Source organism: Lotus japonicus, chromosome 4, assembly GCF_012489685.1.
Source record: "Lotus japonicus ecotype B-129 chromosome 4, LjGifu_v1.2".
Taxonomy (NCBI): domain Eukaryota; kingdom Viridiplantae; phylum Streptophyta; class Magnoliopsida; order Fabales; family Fabaceae; genus Lotus; species Lotus japonicus.
In genome coordinates, this window is record NC_080044.1 from 61,646,086 (window position 1) to 61,665,975 (window position 19,890).

General features: G+C 34.4%; 6 protein-coding genes across 6 annotated transcripts; 3 read left to right on the plus strand and 3 right to left on the minus strand.

Annotated features, from left to right (window-relative positions):
• Nucleotides 1-210: 210 nt before the first annotated feature.
• LOC130713094 (uncharacterized) lies at nucleotides 211-1,764 on the plus strand. The gene is made up of 2 exons (XM_057562895.1): nucleotides 211-1,405; nucleotides 1,514-1,764. The coding sequence occupies exons 1-2, from the start codon at nucleotides 499-501 to the stop codon at nucleotides 1,762-1,764; spliced, it is 1,158 nt and encodes a 385-aa protein (XP_057418878.1). The 5' UTR covers nucleotides 211-498.
• Nucleotides 1,765-7,005: 5,241 nt separating this feature from the next.
• Nucleotides 7,006-8,913, minus strand: LOC130713095 (uncharacterized). Its single transcript, XM_057562896.1, has one exon. The coding sequence runs from the start codon at nucleotides 8,911-8,913 to the stop codon at nucleotides 7,006-7,008; it is 1,908 nt and encodes a 635-aa protein (XP_057418879.1).
• Nucleotides 8,914-8,983: 70 nt separating this feature from the next.
• Nucleotides 8,984-10,105, minus strand: LOC130713096 (uncharacterized). Its single transcript, XM_057562897.1, has one exon. The coding sequence runs from the start codon at nucleotides 10,103-10,105 to the stop codon at nucleotides 8,984-8,986; it is 1,122 nt and encodes a 373-aa protein (XP_057418880.1).
• A 2,862-nt stretch (nucleotides 10,106-12,967) lies between these two features.
• On the plus strand, nucleotides 12,968-13,953 carry LOC130713097 (uncharacterized). Its single transcript, XM_057562898.1, has 3 exons — nucleotides 12,968-12,994; nucleotides 13,277-13,395; nucleotides 13,500-13,953. The coding sequence occupies exons 1-3, from the start codon at nucleotides 12,968-12,970 to the stop codon at nucleotides 13,951-13,953; spliced, it is 600 nt and encodes a 199-aa protein (XP_057418881.1).
• An 884-nt stretch (nucleotides 13,954-14,837) lies between these two features.
• LOC130713099 (uncharacterized) lies at nucleotides 14,838-15,620 on the minus strand. Its single transcript, XM_057562899.1, has one exon. The coding sequence runs from the start codon at nucleotides 15,618-15,620 to the stop codon at nucleotides 14,838-14,840; it is 783 nt and encodes a 260-aa protein (XP_057418882.1).
• A 131-nt stretch (nucleotides 15,621-15,751) lies between these two features.
• Nucleotides 15,752-18,564, plus strand: LOC130713101 (uncharacterized). The gene is made up of 5 exons (XM_057562901.1): nucleotides 15,752-15,755; nucleotides 17,965-18,061; nucleotides 18,150-18,247; nucleotides 18,354-18,438; nucleotides 18,516-18,564. Exons 1-5 carry the CDS (start codon nucleotides 15,752-15,754, stop codon nucleotides 18,562-18,564), a joined length of 333 nt encoding a protein of 110 aa, XP_057418884.1.
• The last annotated feature ends 1,326 nt before the right edge of the window (nucleotides 18,565-19,890 follow it).

Sequence of the window (19,890 nt, forward strand, 5' to 3'; positions counted from 1 at the left end):
AAAAAAAAAAACAAAAAAAAAAGAACCAGCGGTTATAGTCACACTTGATTTTTTTTTAATTATTAGATTCTAGATTGTGTTTTTATTTTATATCCATATCTTTTATATCTATCACATATCTTTTATTCATATCTGATATCTTCTAATTCTCTTTCCTATATTTTATTTTTATATCACTATCTCTTTCTTATTTCTCTATCTTTTCTCTCTTTTATTTTATTTTGCTATCTTTTCTGTCTTCTTTCCCTTCATAGTTATTATTCTTATTATTATTACTAGATTTGTTTCTTTTACTAACCTTTTTTTTTTTCCTTTTATTGTTTCAGGTCTCGTTCAATTTTTTTTTTGTTTTCTTTATTTCTTTCTTGTTTTATTTTACTAACGTTGAACCCTTTTTCTTGTTTTTTTTACTAACGTGTTTTTTTTTCTTTTTTTTTGTGGTGAAAAAAAAAATATAATATTGGATCACAAGTGTTAGTTTGTGGAGTTTTTGCAGTGATGAAAGCTAAACTTGATAAGCTAGAAGCCAAACTCGACGAGATACAATTTTCTGTTACACAAATGTTGCTCAAGAGCTATCAACAACAGTTTGAGTCACCTCAATGTTATCCACAAGAGAATTTTGAAAATATTTGGTGTGACCCACCTTGCTATCATCCACAAGGGCAATTCCAACAGCCTATTTATGCACCACCATGCTACTACCTGCAAGAGGAATTTCAATATCCTTTTCATGATCCACATCATACACAAGAGGAATTCCATCAACCTTGGAATGATCCACCCCAATTTTTGGAAGACCTTTCAAAGCAATATGAAGTAAATCAAGCCCGGTTTCAACAACCTCGCCACGAGGCACCTTCCATATTGCAAGAAATTCAAGACATGTTGAACCAAATGTCTGCGAATCTCAATGCAAATGCTGATCAATGCCTACAAGATGTTGAAAATTTACAAGCTCCAATTAATGAGCTAGTTGCAGGCGCTCACAAATTGCAGCAGGAAGCTTATGCCGAGATAGATGATGAAGTTAATTCTTATGTTGATACTCATCTTGATGCTAACACTGATGGTTCTAGTGATGTTAGTGAGCTTGAAGTCGATGCTGCTTTTGATACTAGTGTTGATAGTCCAGCATGTTTTGATTTTGCAGATTCTAATGATGAAGCCAACCAACAAGAAATACATCTCCCTCTTCCACATAGAACTTATGAGAGTGAGAAGATGTATCCTGGTGAAGAAGAAATTAAGTTGTTGGATGATTTCAAGAAATGTTTTGCAAGGGATGAAGTTAAGAAGATGGATGTAGAACGTGGATCTAAATTAGCAATATTTCCACATAAGCCGCTTTTAATTAATCTAGACATTTTTGAAAAAGTCGTGCTTATTGGAGACTCTTTTGATTGCAAGGAGCCTACCTCAATGGAGGAATACTTTTTGAAACCTCTACCAAAGCCTCCAGACAAAGAGTTGATTGTTGAATGTGCTAATTTTTCATTTACTCTTATTTCAGGTGATACACATGCTCGAAAAAAGTTTTCACTGAAACTGATCATTGTCATAAAACATGCTGAAGGTGCTAGAGAACAGTTTGAGTTTGTTAAGATTGTTGCAGATGAGATCCCTCCAAAGCCACCTGACTTGTGGATTGTCGTTGTTGTGCCTCAAGACTATGAGCTTCCCCTTAATGCAAGGCCTCCACCGGACCCAGGTGATAGCAGATTCAGAGCATTACCGGGTTTCATGCCTCGCCAGCTCCCTTGATCCCTGGTTTTTCCTAACCTTTCTCTTTTATTACACTTGTCTAATTTATTTGATGATTTGTGCCTCACGTTGAGGACAATGTGCGATTTAAGTGTGGGGGTGGGAATCTTATTTAGGAGTAGTAGAACCTCAGTTAGGATAGTTTGCAATTTTATTTTAATTTATTTGCTTTGTTTTTATTCTTTTCAATAAAATGGTTCACATCTTTTCAATGAGTTTTAGAGATGCTGAGTTTGTGAGCAATATAACCATTTTTGTTGTTAAGTTTCATGTCTCTCTTGGATGAAGTTACTTGTATTTTGAGTCCATCATGATTTGCATTGAGAATTGATTTGTTGGATTCATTGTGTTATATGCTTGCCATGTGAGGACTACCTTGTGAGATTTTGGACCAAACACTTGAATGGTAATATCTATGCCATGATACTCTTCTTTCTTGTGTGATTTTCTTATGTTTATATGCACTGCAGAACTTGACATTCTGACTAAAATTGTTGTTCATTTTCATACTTTGATGTGATAAGGCATTCTTTTTCAATAAGCTATTGGCCTAAAAAGCTTACCTTGCAAGTTTTAACCTTTGTTTTAACCCCTTTGAGCCTAATATCTCTATTCTTTTGTAGCTCATTACAAGCCTAAGTGAAAAACAATGATGATACCTTACCTTAGGAAATGTAAGAGCTTTGGAATTGACTTGAGAATGAGTATTCAACAAGTGCGGGGGTGATTTATTTGAATGCATGGTCTAAGTTGCTCAAAAGAGGTGCCTTCCTTGAGGATAAATTGTAAGCAAGCTGAAAAGAAGTTGAAAGAAAAAAAAAATGCAAATGTCAAAAAAGAATAAGAAAGAAAAAAAAGAGAAGTTACAAAGTGAAGGAAGGTACTAAAGAAAGAAAAGGAAGTGGAAGTAGAAAAAATGAAGTTGTAAAAGGAAGAATGTGTTAATTCTTGGGGTTGTGAGTAAGTTTAATTTGAATTTTTCCCCATTGCTCTTATTTTTTCTAAGGTTTTAACTCTGAATATCTTTCATAAATCCTTCCTTGACCTTAGCCTCGTTACAACCTTCAAAAGTCCTTTGATCTTTGTATGCATTTGTTCAATTTAATTGGTGTGTTAGAATCTTGTCAAGCCTATGATAGATGCATGTTTCCATGAGATGATGAGAGTTGCTTAAGCATGATTAAACACAAGCCCAAACACTTGAGAGTAGAGAGTATAACACTTGCATCCAACTTTGATGTTCAATTTGAAATTTCTTGTTGGCTTGGAATGTAGGTGATGAAATCTAATTTGTCTAGTCTTTGTGGAAAATGAAGTGGTTGTTTTCTTGCTCATAAATCTGAATTTCTACTTCTCAAAGATAAGTGTGAGCTGAGTTTTTATGTTTTAGGAAGTACTTGTTATCATAATTGATTTTCTGAATCTTCTTTGAAGTTAAGTTTTGCCCAGGAGTGCAAAAGGTTAAGTGTGGGGGTATTTGATAAGCGCATAATTGATGCACTTTATGTGTGTCTTTCTAAGCTTCATTATATACATTTTTGTGCTTAATTGTTATGACTTAGCCATGTTTTGACCATAAGTGTTTATTTGGATTATTCATGGAAAAGAGCTTAATTCTACACTTTTAGTTTCTATGACTGTTTTGCTAGAACAGATTGAATATGGAGCTAGAAATATCGAAATAAGGCCCATAATATGTCGTTGGAAAGCTAACTCGAAGCCCTACAACTTTCATGTTCAGTATAATTCAAGAATCAGCCTCAAACGTGGTCAGAATGTCCTTGCAAAGTTACTGTCGCTAATCCTGCGAGTCTGGAACAGTCTGCACTAAAATGATCATATCTTGGGCTACAGAACTCCGAATTAGGATCCGATTGAAGGCCCGCGAAGCTGACTTAAAGAGAAACAACTCTCATGTTTACCTCAATTGAAGATTCAGACTTCTTGTGGGATCCGCGAATGCCTGATTGTTCAGAAGCTTACTCCTTTATGTGGGCCCGATTTTGTGAAGATTTAGAAAAGATTTAGATAACAAAGATTGTTACTTGATGAACAAGTTTATTTATTAGTATAAATAAGTGAGTTTAGGCTTTTGTTAGACCTCACCACCAGACCACCTCACCACATCTCACCATCACCTCCTCCACCTTCTCCTAATATCTCTCTCCATCTTTTCTAGTATGAGTTGCTAAACTCCATAGTTAGTCTTAGGATTTTTAATATTCTTGTGTTTGCAAACTTGAGGTTCTATTCTTAATGCAAATTTCTTCTTTATTAATTCTCTTCATCTCTATTTCTGATCTAGGGTTTGCTTAATTCCGTAGTTTTAGAAATAAGAGTTGATGCATGTTCGCTTAGTTCATGTTAGTTCGTAACTGTTTCTTAATCGCTTAGTTTAGGAAACTGTGAATTGATTTTCGCTTAGTTAATCAACTCTCACGAATTAGGGAAACAATAAGGAAGAATTAATCTTTTGTAACAAATGAAGGTTTGTTGCACTTGAATGTTATAATCCGAGGACTAACACTTTCTTTTATCTGATTAAATCTATTTTAATTTCTGTTTGCTTACTTTACAATCAAATCAACCAAACTCCCTTTTAGGTTTTTTGTTTTACTCTAATATCAATTAATAATTTATCAAGTCCTTGTGAGAACGATCTTGGTGTTAACACCTTGTACTGCATTCAAAGCAGAATACTTTGGCACGCACCTGCGACAGTGCGTTCGTCAAATTTAAATTTGATCGAGGCCATACCCGATACAAATAATTAATTTATAAAACTGTAGTAACTAGGAAGTGACTCCTAGGTCGTTTCCCAAGGATTATCGTTCGACGCAGATTCAATATTAAGAACCCTAAACGCACACACACTAGGGGGGGGGGGGGTTGTGATTCAGTTCGAAAGATTACCAGAAAGTAAAAACAGATTAATATGATAAGTAAAGACGGACGAATCCCTTTGTTCAGTATATCGCTGCTCAATCACGGGTATCTAAAGATCAATTCTTGTTATTAGTTTCCTAGTTCGTGAGAATTAATTAACTAAGCGATAACTAATTCACAGATTCCTAAACTAAGCGATTAAGAATCCTTTACGCCCTAATATGAACTAAGCGAACATACATCATCTTCTAATTCGTGAACCTAAGGAATTAAGCAAACCTAAGCCAGAATTAGAGATGAAGAAAACTAATCAGTTGAATTTTATTAAGCACTATACCTCAAGAGCGCGATATACTTTGCAAAGGAATTCGTTCGAAAGGAATTAGCCTTCCATGGATGGGGCGAATTCAACAATTATATTGGAGAAGAGAATAGGGATTAAAAGCATAAAACCTTAGCAGAGCTCTAATATAACTGAAATTCGAAATTGCATAAAATAATAATGTAGAAGGTAAAAGGTTCTTGTTTCTCTCAGCACAAACCCTTAAATAGGAGCTGAGATCACAAATCCTAATCAAAATCAAATCCTAAAAGATATCAATAAATCCTAATAAATCCTAAAGATAGAGTTTTAAAATAACAACCTAAATAAGTTTGAATCTGAAAGATATCAAACTTAATTTATTCCGAAATTAAATCCTAATTTTTCCTAAAATACAATCTTCACTCCAGCACAATCAAATCTTCATTCCGCAATTCCCCAAAATGCCCTTGATGTCAAATAAAACCTGAAAATAAGAATAAACGTACTTAGACCAAATAATAGAAATCTCTGTCAAGCAAGGTCAATTAATTACGAATAATCATTAATAATGGCAAATTAAGGCTATATAAAATGGGTAAAATATTGCTCATCAAATACCCCCACACTTAGCCTTTTGCACTCCTGGGCAAAATAAAGAATTAAGAACATGAAAACCAATTTGTAACTGGAAGTGAATCATGCAATAACCTAAAAGATCACATACTTAACAATGAATCCTAGGAAATGTAGAGAATTGGGCAAAGTCAAGTGAGAATCAGAGAGACAAGAAATCCATGAATATCATCCAAGCATCCAAGCATGTAAAGTAACCAATCCAACCAAGAGGTGAGAACAAAGATGATAGAACCTCACAAGTTATGCTCTCAAAGTGTTTACACTCAAGTGTTTACGGTTTGTGTTTACGCTCAAGGCACTTCATGAGAACAAACACTACCATAGGCTTGACAAGACGCTAACATCAACAATCAAAAACACATGCACATAAAAATCAAAAAGGACTTTTATAGGTTGTAATGGGGCCAAGGACAAGGTAGGATAAAATATGGGATAAGTAGCTAAAACCTTAGGAAATAGAGGAGCAATGGGGAATAAGTAAGAAGTAAGTCAAGATCAACCCAATTTCAAAGCATAAGATTTACAATTCTTCCTCCAATTCCACACTTCAACTTTTCATCCTTCATCCTTTCATTCATTTTTTTTTCTCTTGGCCTTCTCTTTTTTTCCTTTTCTTTTTTTTTTCTTTTTTTTTTCGTTTTTTTTTAACTGAATAACAAAACTAGTAAGAAAAACAGCACCACCATACTATTTACAACAACCAACTAAGCATAACCGAGAATTGGAAGAATTAAAGAACAATGCACCCTTACCCACTTAGTACTTACTCCCAAAACAATTCCAAAGCTCCAAAATTCCCTAAGATTAGGTCAATCATGGTTTTTCACTTATACGCTTGTAATGAGCTAAAGAAAAGAAGGGTAAAAAGGCTCAAAGTGGCTATCAAAGGATAATTCATTCAAGGTAGGCTTATATGGCTAGTGGCTTATTAATTAAAAGAAGAAAATGCCTAAAATCACTTCAATATGTGCATGTGAGTATCAAGTAGAAACAAGCGTCAAGTCAAGTTCTAGAGTGCAAGTAATCAAGAGTGCTATCACACAAGAAAAAGATTAGAGATGGCATACAGTTGACCACCTACAGTTAAGGCTCAAAAACTCTCACAGGGGAATTAAGTCTATCATAATTGTTTCAACCCCTCAATTTTCAAAAGTAACTTGACAACAAGAACGCATGGATTCACATCACAAGATATCATGACTCAGTTCAAAGAAAGAAAATGCCCATAATCTAAACAAGACCTAAGAATTCAAAGAGAAGCATGCATCAATTTATTCATCTAATTCATCTAATTTATTCTACCTAAGCTAATCTCCCCCCCACACTTAAACTACACATTGTCCCAATGAAGCATAACAAATATGGAATTGAACAAGTGCAATAAAAGTAAAGAAGGAGAAAGAAAACTCCCTGATTCATGGCGGGCGGAGGGTGGAAACAACCAAGGAAACATCGTTCATGGTAGCATCCACAGGAGAAGGATCCTTGAAGGGCAAAGGAAAGTGATCCTTTCTAATTGCTTGATTGAGCCTCCTATAATCAATGCAGACTCTCCAACTGTTTTGCACTCGAGTAGGGATAAGCTCGTTCATCTCATTCTTCACTACGGTAAGTCCTATCTTCTTAGGGACCACTTGAACTGGGCTCACCCAAGGGCTATCAGAGATCGGATATATAATTCCAGCTTGTAGCAGCTTGGTGATCTCCTTCTTCACAACATCAAGTATCACTGGGTTGAGTCTCCTTTGTGGTTGTCTTACTGGCTTCGCTTCTTCTTCCAAGAGTATTCTATGCATGCACATGGATGGACTAATCCCAGGAATGTCAGCTAAGGTCCAACCAATAGCTTTCTTGTGCTTCTTTAGTACTTGCAGCAACTTTTCCTCTTGATTTTCATGAAGGAGAGAGGAAACAATGACAGGGAGCTTCTTATCATCCTCCAAGTAAGCGTACTTGAGGTTATCTGGCAAGGGCTTAAGCTCCACTACGGGTGCCTGCAAAACAGATGGAACCAAACTAGCAGATACAGTTTTTGCAGCCTGCACTTCAACAACTGGGTTAGTGCAATCAGATTTCTTAACATCTGAGTCAACAACAACAGTGTCCAAAAATTGATCAATGCAAGAATCACACATTTCAGTAGCAGTACATGTATGACAAGTGTATAACCCAGTTAGTGAAGGAAAATCAGAATCATGTAGGAAATCAGATTCATGTTCATCAAGCATATCATCAAGCAGTTCATCAAGCAAATCAATATGAAACACAGAATAGTCTTCAGGTGGATGTTTCATAGCATCAAAAATGTTTATCCGAACCACAATATCACCGAATTCCATAGTCAATGTTCCAGCATAAACATCTATCTTGGTTCGGGCTGTCTTTAAAAATGGTCTCCCCAAAATGATAGGAACTGTATTACGGGAAGATCCTTTTTCCATTTCAAGCACATAAAAATCAGCAGGGAAAACAAGTTCACCAACCCTAACCAAAACATCCTCTACCCATCCAGCAGGGTGTGCCGTGCTCCTATTTGCTAATTGGATGACAACACCCGTAGGTTTCAAAGGTCCAAGTGAAAGTGATTTAAAAATAGACATAGGCATCACATTAATTGAAGCTCCTAGATCTAGCATGGCATTTTCAATTTTAGTATCACCTATGACACAAGGAACAGAAAACGTACCTGGATCCTCACACTTTTCAGGAACATCAGAAACAGGAGCAGGTTTACCAGCTTTACCTATGATTGCAGAAACGTTTCTCCCCATGCGAACTCTTTCATTTCCTTTCAGCTTCCTTTTCTGAGTGCATAATTCTTTCAGAAACTTTGCATATCTTGGAATTTTCTTGAGTGCATCAAGTAGAGGTATGTTCACCTCCACTTTCTTGAATATCTCCAAGATTCCCTTATCTACCTCTTCCTTCTTCTTGCTTGGCATAGCTTTCGGAGGGAATGGAAGAGGAATGGCAGGTGGTTGTACTTGGAAGGTTCTTGTGGCAGTGGTCTCTGTCTCCTTTTCAGGTTCAGGCTCTGGCTCTGGTCCATGATCTGCATCAATTTGCTTCCCCGACCGTAAGGTGATGGCACTCACATTTCTTGGATTGACAACCGTCTGAGAGGGCAGCTTATCAGAATTCTGGGACTGTAGCTGGTTTATTGAAGTAGCCATCTGTCCTATCTGGGTGGTCAGATTCTGAATAGAGGATCTGGTGTCTTGTTGGAACTGCATGTTTTGGGCTGTCAGGTGCTTCAACATATCCTCCAATGAAGATTCTTTAGATTGCGGTGGTGCAACAGGGTTGTTAGCCTGTTGTTGCATTGGAGGAGGAACATATGGTCTAGCATTATTCTGAAACGGTGCTTGGGCAGGTTGGGACTGATCAGACCATCTAAGATGGATGATTTCTCCAGCCAGGGTTATATCTGTTAGATGACAGATCATAATTTTGTTGAGATCGATTATTGAAAATGTTGGCAGCATATGCTTCAGGATTCTCATCTGTAGGTTCCTGCCGAGAAGGACAAACATCAGTATTATGGTCTTTAGTGCAAATGCCACAAACCTTTGCCTGTTGTGAAGATTTATTCTGGTTCATGGCCAATTGAGTAACCAAGCTGGCAATGGTTTCCATCCTCTTCTCAAACTTGTCCATCCTTGGATCTGTCCCAATCTCATTAACAGTTTTAATAGCATCATTACTCCTTGTGTGAAACTGCTGAGAATTAGCAGCCATCTTCTCAAACAACTGCCTGGCTTCAGTAGGAGTCATGTCATTCAATGCACCTCCACAAGCAGCATCAATGAGATGTCTCTCCATGTTGAGCAAACCCTCATAGAAATACTGAACTAGGAGCTGCTCGGAAATCTGGTGATGGGGGCAGCTCACACATAGTGTCTTGAATCTTTCCCAGTATTCATGTAGAGTCTCTCCATGTAGCTGCCTGATTCCTGAGATGTCTTTTCTGATTGAAGTTGTCCTAGAGGCAGGGAAGAACTTCTCAAGAAACTTTCTTTTCAGGTCGTCCCAGCTTGCAATGGATGAAGGAGGCAGATTATACAGCCAAGTCTTTGCAGTTCCCTGAAGGGAATGAGGAAAAGCCTTCAAACAGATATGATCCTTGTCAACTTCAGGAGGCTTCATGGTGGATATGACAGTAAGAAACTCCTTGATATGCATATGAGGATCTTCACCTGCAAGACCACCAAACTTAGGCAATAAATGGATTAGTCCAGTTTTGAGTACACATGGTACATCCTCAGGATACTGGATACACAAGCTTTCGTAGGTGAAATCAGGTGCAGCCAGCTCCCTTAATGTTCTTTCTCGCGGTCCTTCTTCAGCCATGTTATCAAAAACTGCAACAAAATCAGAATCAAAATCAAGGTCAGAATCAGAATCACTTGAATGAGGATCAATTACAAAAGCCCTACGTGCTCTAATTAACCTATGACATTCTCTATCTATTTCAGAAATAAATGGATGCACAAACCCAGGATTTGCCCTAGTCATGCAACACTAAGTATCCCAAATAGAATAAGAATGAAAGTAAATTTTTTTTTTCGAAACCCTAAAAAAAAACTTTTGGCGGAAGGCCTTTTTTTGCGTTTTTAAGAATCGATCTCACGGCGAAGCCGTCACAGATGGATTGGAATTTTTTTTTCTACCCCAAAAGCATATAAATTATGTTGAATTCCGAGTTCTAGAGCAAAAGATATGGCCGTTTGAAGTTACAGCCTAATTATCCTTCAAAAATCACTAATCCTTACCTTCACAGTACCTGCGTCAGAGATCGAGCTTGTTAATACTACTAATAATAATACTAATACTACTAACTAGTACTACTACTACTACTAATATTAATACTAACTCTATTGAACCTTTGGCAAGGACGATAATCCCCGGCAACGGCGCCAAATTTGATCGAGGCCGTACCCGATACAAATAATTAATTTATAAAACTGTAGTAACTAGGAAGTGACTCCTAGGTCGTTTCCCAAGGATTATCGTTCGACGCAGATTCAATATTAAGAACCCTAAATGCACACACACTAGGGGGGGGGGGTTTGTGATTCAGTTCGAAAGATTAGCAGAAAGTAAAAACAGATTAATATGATAAGTAAAGACGGACGAATCCCTTTGTTCAGTATATCGCTGCTCAATCACGGGTATCTAAAGATCAATTCTTGTTATTAGTTTCCTAGTTCGTGAGAATTAATTAACTAAGCGATAACTAATTCACAGATTCCTAAACTAAGCGATTAAGAATCCTTTACGCCCTAATATGAACTAAGCGAACATACATCATCTTCTAATTCGTGAACCTAAGGAAATAAGCAAACCTAAGCCAGAATTAGAGATGAAGAAAACTAATCAGTTGAATTTTATTAAGCACTATACCTCAAGAGCGCGATATACTTTGCAAAGGAATTCGTTCGAAAGGAATTAGCCTTCCATGGATGGGGCGAATTCAACAATTATATTGGAGAAGAGAATAGGGATTAAAAGCATAAAACCCTAGCAGAGCTCTAATATAACTGAAATTCGAAATTGCATAAAATAATAATGTAGAAGGTAAAAGGTTCTTGTTTCTCTCAGCACAAACCCTTAAATAGGAGCTGAGATCACAAATCCTAATCAAAATCAAATCCTAAAAGATATCAATAAATCCTAATAAATCCTAAAGATAGAGTTTTAAAATAACAACCTAAATAAGTTTGAATCTGAAAGATATCAAACTTAATTTATTCCGAAATTAAATCCTAATTTTTCCTAAAATACAATCTTCACTCCAGCACAATCAAATCTTCATTCCGCAATTCCCCAAAATGCCCTTGATGTCAAATAAAACCTGAAAATAAGAATAAACGTAATTAGACCAAATAATAGAAATCTCTGTCAAGCAAGGTCAATTAATTACGAATAATCATTAATAATGGCAAATTAAGGCTATATAAAATGGGTAAAATATTGCTCATCAGCAAGATATTGACTATAAAATTGGAAAGAAAACCTAATGATTTTAATGATGAGTTTATTTATTATAGGAGTGGTTTGGCTCCTCTAGAGGAAGCGAGTCATATTAACATTATGGTTGAAATTTTTATCAAGAAAGAGAGTCGAGGTTACAGTGACGAAGTCCTCTCTTATTTGGTGCTTGACGACACAGACATCAAGGAATACGATCTAGCACGATGTTCAAAACTAACCAATCAGAATTTATGGAAACAAAAGGGGGATAGAGAAAATTAATTATGTCAGATTAGAAACAAAATAACACTAGTCGTATGGTTTTCACGACATATAAGTCGTGCCAATTAAGCATTTTCCTTTCCTATTTGGTATGTCAATTTTAAAATTTTAATTTTTATGCAAATAATTTGAGTAAGTTTTTTTTTTTTGAAAGAAATTTGAGTAAGTTAATGTTATCACGATAGCCTGTTTGTTCATGTTGACTGTCAATGTAGGGAAATAATTATTTCTAGCTCCTTAATTATGTTGATAGCCAATGCTGGGTAATAATTATTTCTACTTCCTTAATTAGGTAACTCATACTCTATTTACAAAAATCCTTTACATTATTGAAAGCAATTGCCCAAATAAGCTATAATATTCATTTAAGTTTTTACTACATCTTGTGTTTTTCACATAATTTTGAAAATAAAAACTTACCATTGAATCGTAATTTAACTATTATGGTAAATTTTAAATGTGTAAAAAATAATTTATAAGTAATAAGTGTACGTTTTAGAATTATTCTTTTTCCATATAAATAGGTGAGTGAAATTCTGGAATTTTTTTTTGAAATCCATGAATTTAGAAGCACATTATATTAAATAATAAACACGACTTCCTCCTTATTTATTCACCATTTTAAAGGTTCACCATTAAAATTAAGAAATTAAGTTAATATTTTCATTTTAATTGATTTTTTTAAATTTTCTATCTTACATTTGACTATTTTATTACGTTTCATCCCATTTATCCATCAATAGGGAAAAAATTATTCTTATTTATTTATTTATTTATCCTCATAATAATTAAGAATTATACTAATTTTAATCATCTTAATTATATTCTAACATTAACTTAGTAATTCAAAATTACGACACAATTTTCAAAATTGAGTAACAAATACAATTCCTTGGAAGCGCTTTCATGGCAGCAATAGTACTGCGACATAGAATTTTCTACATGGTAGCGTTGGAGTAAGGACCTTTACAAGTAGGTTGCCACTTGCTTCCTTCACGGTCAAACAAGATATTGACCTTAGATCAAAAAGAAAAACTTAGTTAAGATGATTTGAATGATATGTTTAGTAATATATATTGGAGGGGATTGACTCCTCTAAAGTAAGTGAGTCATGATAGCATTATGGGTGAAAAATATGTTATGAGGAATGTGAGTCAAGTATACGGTGGCAAAGTCCTGTCTATCTTTAGAATATATGTCCATATTTGATATAGAAATTGATTAAAAAATGTCAAATTTAAAAAAAGAATTAGAAACTATTATTTCGATTTATTACCACATTAAATGTTATTCCGTATTCAGATTTAATCTATATTTAACCTATGGGACAATTTTTAATTTTTATTCAAATAATTTGAGTAAGTTAATGTTATCATGCATGTTAGCTACCAATCTGACATGCGTGATAACATTTAATGTGTGGCTTCGTAGCTTGTTGCAGAACTCGGATCCTACGGCGGTGGCTACTCTTTGGTGGATTTGGAGGAGACGCAACACCTGGTGTATGGAAAATCAATGGCTTCCTTGTCGGGTCCTTGGCCATGGAGTTGGTAAGCGCGTTTATAGGTCTGGAGACAGGGCACCAGGGATCGCCTAGATTGGTTTAGTGGTTGCCAACGCTTCCGGGTAGTGTCGTTCTTAATGTGGATGGCAGCGTCCGGGATGTGCCTAGTCGTGGTGGATTAGGTGGTTGTTTCCGCAGCACTGAGGGGAAGTGGATGGGTGGTTTCTTTGGCTATCGGGATGATGCGTGTATTCTTCATCTTGAATTACTTGGAATCCATCAGGGCTTAACTCTTGCGTGGGAGCGAGGGTATCGAGTTGTTGAGTGTCAATCTGACTCTTTAGATGCTGTGAACCTTATTTTGTCTGTGCCTCCTTCCAGACATCTATATGCGTCTTTGATTTGGGATATTAAGGATCTCCTATCTAGGACTTGGATGGTGAAGCTTCATCATACTTTGCGTGAAGGGAATGCGTGCGCAGATTTCCTAGCTAAGCATGGCGCGAGTCAGAATGAAGCCTTGGTGTTGGTTGAGCAGCCAGTGGCAGCCTTGGGTTTGCTTCTCCTTGCGGATGCAGCGGGTGTCTCCTTTGTGAGGCCTTAGTTTTTGTTTCTTTTAGTTGCGGTACCAAAAAAAAAATCATGCATGTTAGCTTGTTTGTTCATGTTGACCGTCAATGTAGGGTAATATATAACTAATAACTATTTATACTCCCTTTATTAGTTAACTTTAATATTATTTAAAAAATATCATTTATATCATTGAAATTTATTACCCAAATGTATAAGCTATAATATTCATTTAATTTTTTCTATCTCTTGTGTTTTTCAAATAATTTTGAAAATAAAAAATTGCCATTTAATTCTAATTTAATCATGGTGTTTCATTTTTTAATGTTTAAAAAATAGTTTTATGAGTATTAATTAAATGGATGTTTTATAATTATTCTTTTTCCATATAAATAAGTGAGTGAAATCCATGAATTCAGAAGCTTGATTTGTTAAATAAAGAATACCCGTTCCTCTTCCGTTATTCATCAGTTTAAAGGTTGACCATTGAAATTAAGAAATAAAGTTAATATTATCATTATTATGATTTAATTTGAAATTATTTTTAACTTTCTTTTATATATATATATATATATATATATATTTTTTCAGTTGTCAAAAAAAAATATATATAATTATTATACTACGTTTCTTCACATTTATATATCCATCCATAGAGAAAATGAAGGTAGAAAAGGAGTGGAGATGTGTGTATATATCATAACTCGATACAAAAACAACAAAAGGGATTCCAACACAAGGCACGATCACCAAGGCCAAAAAGAAAAATAGAAGAACAGACAGAAAAAACAGAACAGGGGCATAAAAGCTAAACTGAAACACAAAGCTAACACCACAGGGGTTTAGGCGTGAAGCCACAGCTACACAGCCAACAGAAACCAGAACAACAAAAGTAAATTAAAACAGGCAACTATATAACTAATGAACATTGAATAATTGGTAAAATAACTCTAACTCATGGTCCCATCTACAATACTCACACAAGTTAATATCATCGTCCTCGTCATCTAGCAATACCCATCTATCAGTCTTTACTCTCCACCCTTTGCATGTGCTCTTAAAGTGACATAGAGGGCTCTGATTGTGCTCAAGAGGTGCATTAGTTTTCCACATACATTTCAACAATCGTTTAACATTGTTCCTGCTACTTACAACACACTTGGACTTCCTCAGAAGACGGACATGCTTGAGTCCTTGTTTTCTCAACTCATCATCTTTGGAGCATAAGGAAATCATACCGTACACATATATTGCTTCATTGTGACCCTTTTGAGCAGCCACCTTCAAGATCTCAAGACCATTAATCTTTCCATGTGGATAATTAAAATACTCTCGCAACCCTTCTCGGTACAAGCTTTCAATGTTTCCACATTCCCTACAACGATTCAAGAACCATGATGTTTTGTCGCTAGGAGACCAATGAATTAACGGGAACGTGTCCAAAGAAATTCTTTGCAAAACATAGCTATCTTTTGTTGCGTCAAGAAAATCTTTAGAACACGTTTTGATTGTGTGAAGGTCAATGAAGGATTGTGAAGCTAGAGTTGCAATCACCTCTACTAATAAGTCTCTCGGAAGCGCTTTTATGGTAGTAGTAGAATTGTGACATGTAATTTCCTTCATCGTAGCGGTGGAGTTGGGACCTCTACGAGCGCCATGTCTCTTACTTCTTGCCCTCTTCACTAATCTTTCATAAGCCATTGCTGAACAAGATATTGGCTTTAGATAAAATGAAAAACTTAGTGATAAGATGATTTGAACGATGAGGTTAGTAATATATATATAGGAGGGGGGCTGACTCATCTAAAGTAAGTCAGTTATATGTTAGTATTATGGGTGAGTTTTTGTGTGAAGAGTGTGAGTCAATTAGAGTGACGTAATTCTCTCAATCTTTAGAAACGATGTATATGCCAATATTTAATATAGAAATTGAAATTCAAAAAAGTCAAATTTAAAAAGAATTAGGAATTATTATTTTAAATTTTTATGATTTTAAATAGTATTCATGTTTAATCAATATTTAACTTTTGGAACAATTTTTATTTTTTAGGCTTAAAGGGTCAAATAGCCCCTGGAATTTCAAAGGGAATGAGTTTCAGGACCTAGAATTTTTTTACCTCAAATTGGGTCCCTAGATTTTATTTTTTAATTCAATTAAGGGCAAATGTTGTCACCTCTCAATTTTGTCCTTGTCACCAATTTCACATGCATTTTTTTATTTATTTTTAATTGAAAACTTATAAAACTTTAATTTTTAATTCCAACTCATCTATCTATATACTTTAGAAAAGAGGAAGGTTGTGAGACCCACCTAGCACACTTGACACTCCAAGAATAACTTTCGCCCAACCCCCTCTTTGCCTAACAAGTGTCACCATGACATTGATTTGGACCAAAGTATTACAAGCCCATTTTTATATGAGTTTGGTATGGAGGCCCATTAGTTGGCAACACATTTATTTGAATTAAACCTATTTATTTGAATGCAATGCCAATTGATTCCACTCATTTATTTGAAAAAGTCAAATTGAAGAGCCACAACTATAGAATACAAACAACATTCAAAAAATTGCCGAGTTTAATTATCCTTCTTTAATGCTACAATTTTTAAAAAATATTCCAGAAGGTTAGGCTAAATTGAATGAAAAAAATTAAAGTTGAGTAAATTTATTTCCTTTCTCAATGAGTCAAAAATTCCAATTGTCACACAATTAATTTACAGCCAAAATTCCAGGAGTATTGAATAATTGTCGTTGATTGGGGCAATTATATAGATGTATAAATGAATAGAAAAGAATAAACCTAAAAAATCGGACTCCTTGATTATCCTTCTTTAATGCTACTGATTTTAAAAAAATTTCCAGAAGGTTAGGCTAATTAGAAGGAAAATTTTAAAATTGAGTAAGTTTATTTCCTTTCTCAATATAAAAGAATAAACCTAAAAAAACGGTTACACATAATGCTGACCTATATCAGTTAATGCATTATGTTTTTAAAATTAAGTATTGATTTGTATCTACTTATTCATTTGATTTAATTCTTTTAAATAAAAACTTTAAATTTAAATGATATTGTCAAATTAGCATTGATTCTATTTACTACTTTCCAATTTGACCATATGTTCGACCAAATTAAAACCGCAAAATGCTGAGGAAAATTTGAATTTGGATTGATTACATTTAATGCTATCAAATGTTAGGATATTTTCGACTGGAAATTTAAGATTTATTCATCTTATTCAATTCAAATTCAATTCGAATATTCAGTTTTGTAATAGGAATCATAAGAATTACTATAATACTCGAATAAAAAGTCAAGGGTGTATTCTTTGCACTTTTTCTTTACATTGTGAGCCACATTTATCTAATTTCTATATAAATCACCTAATGCTATTCTTCACCATCATCAGTCCTTTCATCATCCACCAATTAATTAGCTTTGAAATATACTTTGTTCTGATCTCATGGCAATTGACGATGTCGCCACCCACGATGTCTCGAAGGAGAATTGGACTATTGTGGCAAAGGTTATTCGTTTATGGCATAGTCCGAGCTTATATGGCTCAAAGCTTCCATTTTCCATGGACACGATTCTTATGGATGACAAGGTATATCACTTTTTATTATAATCACCATGTTTTAAGTTAATTTTTTTGAAATGGTTGGTAAATCTCTTATGTTCTCTTATTGTTACATTTATAGGTCATAAGATTCACGCTTCGGTAAGAAAGACTCTTATATACCGATTCCAATCTTTACTAAGTGAAGGTCGGGTATATCAGATTTCATTTTTTCGTGTTGATGAAAGCGGTCGTGACTTCCGTCCAACCTCGCATCCATGGAAAATCAACTTTGACATTCATACTTCTGTGAGATTGGTTCCCAACAAGGCGATAAACTTAAGCCCTTATTCTTTTGTTCCACTCTCTGATATAATTTCTAAGGACCTTGATACATCTTTTCTTATAGGTATATACTCTTTTCAAATCTTTTTGCTTTTAAATCACTGCTCTAAAATTTGGATTAATGTTTTTTTGATTGAGCAGATGTAATTGAGATTCCCACTGGTGCAACTGGTGAGCAAGAATTTGAGAAAGACGGGGAAAAACATAAGAGAATTACTATTCAACTTGACCAAGATGGGTACACTCTTGACTTTAAATTTTATTCACATTTTTTCATTATTTATTATTATTAAATCATTTTTATATTTTCCTAAATTTTTAAATAGGGATAGGGTTGAATGTGCCTTTTTTGGCAAGTATGTTGCGGAAATCGTAGGTTACCTTGCATCGGGAGATGCAACAAATACTGTTGTGGTGGTGCAATGTGCAAAGATCAAGCCCTTTAAAGATATTGAAAAGTTTGATCTGGTGTCAAATGATCAAAATTTCGTTGCGAATATTATTTTCCTTTATTCTAATTTTTTTTACAGGTAAGACAAGTCTCCAAAATGTTTATGAGGCTACAAAGGTTATTTTTAATCCTCTCATACAAGAAGCTGCCCCTCTCCGAGCTCGGTGAGTTTTATTCTAATTTTTTAAACCTCTTTCATTTTTTCTATTCATAACAAACTATGAAATCGGCTATCTTCCAGGTTCTTGGAATCAAATGATACTGCTGCACAAGTGATTAGCCCGCTGTAGGACTCGGCAAAAAAATCTACCCCTAAAGATGATTTCCTAAAACTTAGTGATGGGAAAATCATTGAGCAACTCAAAGATTTTGCTGAGGTATACTTTTGACTTTACAATTCAATAATAATTTATATTCCATTCCATTTTTAGTTACAACATATATTACACGTTTTGATTTACACATTTAATTTAGCAGAAGTCCAATTGTGTTGTTCTTGGTACGGTTAAGTATATCGCAGAGGGTATGGATTGGTATTACCCTGCTTGCAAATGTAGCAAGAAGATGAATTAATTTTTTAGACACAATTATTAATATTTAATTTTCCGCAATCTTTCATTTATTTTAATTATTGGTGGTTCATAGTAGACAAATTAATTATTACTCTTTACATATTTAAGTATTATTTTTTAATTTAGAATAAATATAGAAAACGAAATGATGACCTAGATCAGGTTCAAATTGGGAATTTAGTTAATGTATTATGTTTTTTTTCCATTAATTTAAAAAACGAAAATGATTTATTATTCCTTGCCTAATTCTGCTTTAAATATTGGGAAAAACTTTAGGCATTAATGTTTGATTGATTCCAACCCATAAAAAAAGATTTGGTTAATCAATGTGATAAATCGATCAATCAATATATATATTAGAAAAGAAGAACTTCCATAGTGACATGTCAGCACCAGATTAATTCTTAGTGACGTGTCAGCGTCAGATTATGTAACGCCCCGATTTCTCAAGCGTCAAGTAATTACCAAAATTTCGCAAATAATTTTCGCCGATTCATTTACTCTTCTTTATTTACTGATAAGGGTTCATTTTTCCTTTTTAGAAAACTCCTTATTATCACGTCTCCAGAAAACTCCTTTATCTTAACTCCGACGAAAGAACAATAAATATAAACAGCGGAATCAATATATATTAGAAAAGAACAACTTCTAGCATAACGTGTCGCTCTCACAGGCCAAGTTAGTGACGTGTCGCTCCCAAATTAATTCTCACCTGATATTTTACATGTAAGCTCTTTCTCCTTGGCCCCACTTGCCACATGTGCCCTGATTTTTCCTTACCTTATTTCTCCTTAATAAAAAAATACATTTTTAAATTTTAGATTTGATTAGGATTTAGGTTTTTTATTTCTTGATTTTATCTTAATTTATTTTTGATTTATTTTTAGAGTATTAATTAATTTTTATGGTATTTTTATTAAATTTTCGGATTTTTAATTAATTCCGGATTTTATGAGTTTTTATTGTGATTTGCTAGATTTTGATAGTTTTTATCTATTTTTATTTAGTACATTTTTAAATTTTAGATTTGATTAGGATTTATGT

Coding starts and splice junctions, on each gene's coding strand:
- LOC130713096 (XM_057562897.1), bottom strand. CDS start 10,105: ATGACTAGGGCAAATCCTGGGTTTGTGCATCCATTTATTTCTGAAATA.
- LOC130713101 (XM_057562901.1), top strand. Junction 18,062..18,149: donor ATTCAACTTGACCAAGATGG/GTACACTCTTGA, acceptor ATTTTTAAATAG/GGATAGGGTTGAATGTGCCT. Junction 18,439..18,515: donor GCTGCCCCTCTCCGAGCTCG/GTGAGTTTTATT, acceptor GCTATCTTCCAG/GTTCTTGGAATCAAATGATA.
- LOC130713099 (XM_057562899.1), bottom strand. CDS start 15,620: ATGGCTTATGAAAGATTAGTGAAGAGGGCAAGAAGTAAGAGACATGGC.
- LOC130713095 (XM_057562896.1), bottom strand. CDS start 8,913: ATGCAACAACAGGCTAACAACCCTGTTGCACCACCGCAATCTAAAGAA.
- LOC130713097 (XM_057562898.1), top strand. CDS start 12,968: ATGGGTGAAAAATATGTTATGAGGAAT. Junction 12,995..13,276: donor AAAAATATGTTATGAGGAAT/GTGAGTCAAGTA, acceptor GTGGCTTCGTAG/CTTGTTGCAGAACTCGGATC. Junction 13,396..13,499: donor GGTCCTTGGCCATGGAGTTG/GTAAGCGCGTTT, acceptor TGTGGATGGCAG/CGTCCGGGATGTGCCTAGTC.
- LOC130713094 (XM_057562895.1), top strand. CDS start 499: ATGAAAGCTAAACTTGATAAGCTAGAAGCCAAACTCGACGAGATACAA. Junction 1,406..1,513: donor TATTGGAGACTCTTTTGATT/GCAAGGAGCCTA, acceptor CTCTTATTTCAG/GTGATACACATGCTCGAAAA.